This window comes from Octodon degus, unplaced genomic scaffold (assembly GCF_000260255.1).
Source record: "Octodon degus isolate 3935 unplaced genomic scaffold, OctDeg1.0 scaffold00050, whole genome shotgun sequence".
In the NCBI taxonomy this organism is placed as follows: domain Eukaryota; kingdom Metazoa; phylum Chordata; class Mammalia; order Rodentia; family Octodontidae; genus Octodon; species Octodon degus.
Window position 1 is genome coordinate 7,124,791 of NW_004524626.1, and position 5,437 is coordinate 7,130,227.

Genomic DNA, 5,437 nt, shown 5'->3' on the forward strand with positions numbered 1-5,437 from the left:
GGCCAGGGGCGAGGTCGAGGGCGCGACGGGAGCCAGCAGGGCGCGGAGCAGGCGGCCCAGCTGCGGTGCGTGGGCGCCTAGGGGGTCCGGGGGGCGCTGGCGGACCCGTCCGAAGTCGGTGAGCAGCAGGCGCTGGGGACCGGTGGCCGCGCAGCCCCGGGGCGCCGCTAACATTAGGTTTTCAGGGCGCAGCTCAGTCACGGCGGCCCCCCGCGCCTCCAGGAGACCCAAGGCCCCACTCAGCTGCAGCAACGTGAAGGCCACAGCCCACGGCAGCTCCTCCGGCCGCCGCTCACACAGCTCTGCCAGCCACTGGGCCACCGTGCGCTCTGGCACCTCGGAGGCCAGCACCACGCGGCCTGTCCAGGGCGCCCCAGGCAGCGCGCCCTCGGGCACCAGCCCACATAGTCTCTGCACGTTGTAGTGCGGTGGCAGGGAAGTCTGAAGCCCCAGGCCCCACGCGTGGGGCGCCTCGGCTCCGGGCTTGGGCACCTGAGGGACACAGGGCTGTATCACACTCCACACAACTCAACTCAAACAGCCTGCCCCTACCCACCCACCAGTCTTCAGGAAGCAGGGGCTCCCTGTTGATTTGTCCTGGACACCCAGGGAGGACTTTGAAGAAAATTAGAAGGGTGGGTGAGGGCTGAGGAGATAGCTCAGTAGAATAAGTGCTTGCCTGGCAAGCGCAGGGTCCTGGGTTCAACCCCCAGGACCGCAAAATAAATAAATAATAAAACAAAAAGCAGGGTGAGTGACTAGTTGGGTTGTTCTTAGAGACCCCTGAAGAGGGAAGTACCAACTAATGCCCCAGAGCTGGGCTCTCAAGCAGAGACAAAACTAGGGGGCCTGACCTGTGGTCCTAGCACCAGGAGGCTGAGACAGGAGGATCACTGAGAGTTCAAGGCCATCCTGAGCTACATAGCAAAACCCTCTCAAAAAAAAAAAAAAATGACCCCCATGTCCCCACAGGCTCACCTTGGCTGCCAGCACGTGCCATGTGTCATCACCTGCACGAACCACGCGGTAGTACAGTGCATCCCCGCTCTCAGCGCAGGGCGTGAGCTCCAGCAGGCGGAAGCCATGGCCGGTGCTGCAGGATCCCGGGAGACCGCCCATGAGCTGTGCACCGAGTCGCGCGTGGACCGCTCGAAGCCCCTGCAGCTCCCGGGCGGCCAACGCCGCGTACAAGGCCTCGGGACTGTGCGACTCCACTGCATCTCCCTCAACGTCATCATTGCCCAAGGTGAGCTCTGCAGCGGGTCTGGAAGGTCCCACCCTGGCTTGGCTCTCATCCACACTGTGGGATCCGAGGAGTAGCCTCTGGGGCTGTGCTTTGTGGGCCCCGGGGACCGCGTGGGTGGGTAGAGATTGAGTCCGGGTCAGGGTCTTCTTGGGCAGGGGTGGGGGCTGGGAGTCAGAAGAGAGAGACCCAGGGGTGCGGGGTCGGCAGGCCTTGGAGGGCAGCAGGTGGGCACGGACCTCCCCTGTGCAGGAGGTGGAGGTTCAGAATCTAGGAGCCATGTGGCTTTTGTGACCACCCTCAGCCTCCATTTCCACATTTCTAATGGGAATCATCCTGGACATAGTGGGGCATGTCCAGCGTCTCTGCACTCTGGAAAGCTGAGGCAGGAGGACTCGAGTTTGAGCCCAACCCGGGCAGCTTTTGAGACCTTGTCTCAAAATTAGAAGACGGGGTGGAGTTGTCTGGGGGTGGCAAAGGCCCTGGGGTCCATCCTATTATCACAAATAGAACAAAACCAAACCAGCCAACTGCCCCATGTCCTTGTGTTGGTTAGGGGGCCATCCCCAGCTTGCAGACAGGAAAGTTGAGGCTCCCGATCAGCCACCCACAGAGAGCCATGCCACCCAGCCCCAAGGAGGCCCCATTTTCCTGACTGGCTGCACAGCTGACAGAGTTTTACAAGCCTCTGCCCCCAGAACCTTCTTCCCCTGCAGGCTGCCACCCTCCTCCGCACCCTCACCTTCCGGCCCAGCCCACCCCAGCCGGGAGCTGCCAAGGTTGCTTACCAAGGTTGCAGTAGGTAGGCTGACCTGGCAGACTCAGCTCACGGGACTCAGGGGTCTCTGTGGGTGACTCGGGGCTACTCATGCTGGTGGAAGGGGGGACATGTGGGGAGATTGTATGACCAGTGGAGGGGGCTAAGTGCTTCCTGGGGCCACGGGGGAGAGACCACTAAGTGGCCTGCTGGGTTTCTTGCCCAGCCGTGGGTTTGCTGTGTGAACTTGGGTGAGCCTCTTGCCCTCTCTGATTTTTCATCTACCTGACGGGCATATCACCCATCCATCCTTCAGGGCCTGAACATTTCGGATAGGGACAGAATGTCCAGCCCACAGGATGGGGTGTCCAGGGGACAGCTGGAGGCAGGTGAAAATGAGCAGGAGCCGTGCTTGAGCCTTGTCCTAAGGACTGGGCTACACAGGCAACCCACCTAAGCTGTGCCATTGCTGTTGGCTTCCAGTTCCCAGCCCCCAGCTCCCCACCCAACCTCAAAAGTTTGCTGCTTCTGAGCCACTGCAGTGGCACATACCCAGCACTTTGGGGGGCTGAGGCAGGAGAGTCTCAATTTTCTCCAGTCCAGCCTAAGCAACTTAGCAAGACCTTATCTCAAAATAGATCTTAAAAAAGACTGGAGATGGAGCTCAGTGAAAAGGCCCTAGGTTTAATCTCTAGTATGGGATGCGGGTGCGGGGGGAGAAGAAAGAAAGAAAAGAGCTGCTGCCTGTAGAACTCTTACCTTCAAGCTGGAGGGGCTCAGGGGGGCAAGCTGAATTCTGGGGCACCAGCCTCCCTGGAATCACTCTTGCTGGTAGCCCACAGGAAACATGGAGCAACTGTTAGGCCACAGGCGGCCCGGGGTGGGGCTGGGGGCCCCTTCTGCATCATTTCCTCCTGCGGGGCGGGGTCCAGGGCGCAGTGTGGGGTGAGAAGGGTGTCTCTGCAGAGGAAGCAGCCTGAGTGAGGACTGGAGCCTGAAGTCAGCAGCTAGGGGCGCTGCGGGCGGTTGGCGAGGCCGCCCTAGTGGGATGTCAGGGTGGGGTGGCAGCGGGGACCCTGGAAGACTGGGAGGGGGCCAGACAGAGCCGTCTCCCTGCTTTAGGTGCAGGCTGGGAGTTCTGACCATAACTCTTCCGGGAGAAATGAAACCTGGCTACTTTTTTCTGTGGCTTTTCAGTTCCTGAGAACCACTTTCCCTTTGCCGGGCTGTCTCTGTAGCCCCCATCCTGTCCCAGAGCCCTTGTGTATTACTTACTGTAAGCCAGTCACTGTCCCACCCTGTGCTCTGTTATGAAGGAAAGTGTCTCCCGCATCCCATCTTGGTTTTCTTTCTTTCTTTTTTTTTAAATATATTTAGTACAGGGTCTACAGGGTTTCACTGCACAAATTGGACTTGTAATGATCCTTCCTGTTTTTCAGCCTCCCAAGCCCTGGGATTACAGGCGCATGACACCACGCCCAGTCTCAATTGCCCTTTCAGTGCGCCCCCGGTGGGGGTGTGTGTGTGGCTGGCATGGCAGGCTGGGGATTGAACCCCAGGCGCTGCGTCTACCTAAGCAGGTACTTTAATCTGCTGAGCTATCTGGCCGGCCCACCACATCCCATCTTGGACACTGAACCTACTGGATTCTTTTTTTTTTAAAGGCAGGATCTCTCTATGTAACCAAGGCTGGCATTGAACTCACTGAAATCCTGCCTCACCCTCCAAGTACTGGAATTATAGGTGTGTGTCTCCATGCCCAGCTTGACCCATTTTTTCTTTTCTTTTCTTTTTTTTTTTTTTTTTTTTTTGAGGAACTGGGGATTGAACTCAGACCCTTGTGCTTGCCAGGCAAACACTTATTCTACTGAGCCATCTTCCCACCCCCCAGATTGACCCTTTGTTTTTGTAAATAATGTTGGAATCAGGGCTAAGGATCCAGCTCAGGCCAGTGGGCAGGATCATACAAGTGCATGGATCCTGCCTTTATTTAAAATGTTGAAACCAGGCGAGGGGGCAGTGCCCACCCATCCTATCATCCCAGCACTGTAGGAGGCTGAGGCAGGAGGATAGCAAGTTTGGTCCCAGCCTGGGGAACTTTGACTGTAGTAGAGCTTGTCTTAAAATACAAAATAAAAAGCATTGGCAATAGGTCAGTGTGAAGGCCCCAGGTCAGAAATCACCTGGCAAAGGTGCTGATTATGAAGCATGAGGGTGGGGGCAGAACCCCCCGAAGTACGTCCATGTCAGGAGCTGGGGGATGGAGGTGGGTCCGGGTCAATCTGCTCCAGCTGGGAGCAGCGACAGCGGCCAGGATGTTCGGGCCCCAGCGCAGGCCTTGTAGAAAGTGCTGCCTGATGCTGTGTTTTGGAGGACCCCAGACTCCCTTCCCAGGAATTTCTTCTTGGGGCTCACTCCAGCTGTTCCCTGGCATCCTGCAGAGGGGGTATCACCACTTGGCTAGGGTCTTCCTTCGCATAATCAGCCCACAATACGACAGAATTCAGGAAGTCTTGTCCCTGTAGCACTTCGAATCAGGAACTCAGAGGCGCTGGACTGGGAATGGCAGCTTTTCTGGGTGAGGAAACGGAGGCATGTGAGGCAACCGTTTCCTTGAACAGAAATCTCACATACTGAAGAGGTTGAGGCAGGAGGATCATTTTGATTTTGAAGCCAGTGAGTTAAAGGCCAGTCTGGGGCCAACGAGGTAGCTCAGAGGACTAAGCACCTGATGGGGATTGAACTCAGGCCCTTGCACTTACCAGGGAAGCGCTTATTCTACTGAGCTATCTTCCTGGCCCCAGCACCTGCTTAGGCAGGTGTAAGGATTCAATCCCAGACACCACATGCCATGCTGGCCCCACCCCCTGGGCACACTGAGTTGGCCACCAAGACTGGATGTGGTGGTGCACACCTGTAATCCCAGCATTGGGAAGGCTGAAAACAGGAGGATCATTAGGAGTCCAAGCTGCGTAGTGAGAGCCCATACCAAATACATAAAATAAAGGCCAGCTTGACTAAAAAAAAAAAAAAATGAGTACAGGCATCTTCCTGTGTCTTGTGTGGGTGGGGTGGAGCCTGAACACCAGAGTCCTGTCATTGTTCTGTGCGTCAGTTTACTTATCTGTCAAATGGGGATTAGATAATGAAGCTTTAAAAATTTCTTTTACAGTATTGGGGATTAAACCTTGTGTCTCTGCACTGAGTTACACCCTCAGCCTCTTTATTTATTTATTTTTCTTTTTCTTTCTTTCTTTCTTTTTTTTAATTTTACTTGGGATCAAACTCTGGACCTTGCACTTGCCAGGCAGGTTCTAAAACTGGTGAGCTATATCCCCAGTCCCCTCAGCTTGCTTGCTTTCTTTCTCTTTCTTTCTTTCTTTTTTTCTTTCTTTCTTTCTTTCTTTCTTTCTTTCTTTCTTTCTTTCTTTCTTTCT

General features: G+C 55.6%; 1 protein-coding gene across 1 annotated transcript in view; it reads right to left on the reverse strand.

The window, feature by feature from the left end:
• The window catches only part of Peak3 (PEAK family member 3), a 3,177-nt gene extending 337 nt beyond the window's left edge, over positions 1 to 2,840 (reverse strand). The window contains exons 1-4 of the mRNA XM_023716896.1: positions 2,760 to 2,840; positions 2,032 to 2,114; positions 979 to 1,487; positions 2 to 492 (exon numbers count right to left, since the gene is read on the reverse strand). Of these exons, the coding sequence (XP_023572664.1) occupies positions 2 to 492; positions 979 to 1,487; positions 2,032 to 2,113 (1,082 nt within the window). The 5' untranslated portion in view covers position 2,114; positions 2,760 to 2,840. The remainder of the gene's footprint in view (position 1; positions 493 to 978; positions 1,488 to 2,031; positions 2,115 to 2,759) is intronic.
• Positions 2,841 to 5,437: the final 2,597 nt, after the last annotated feature.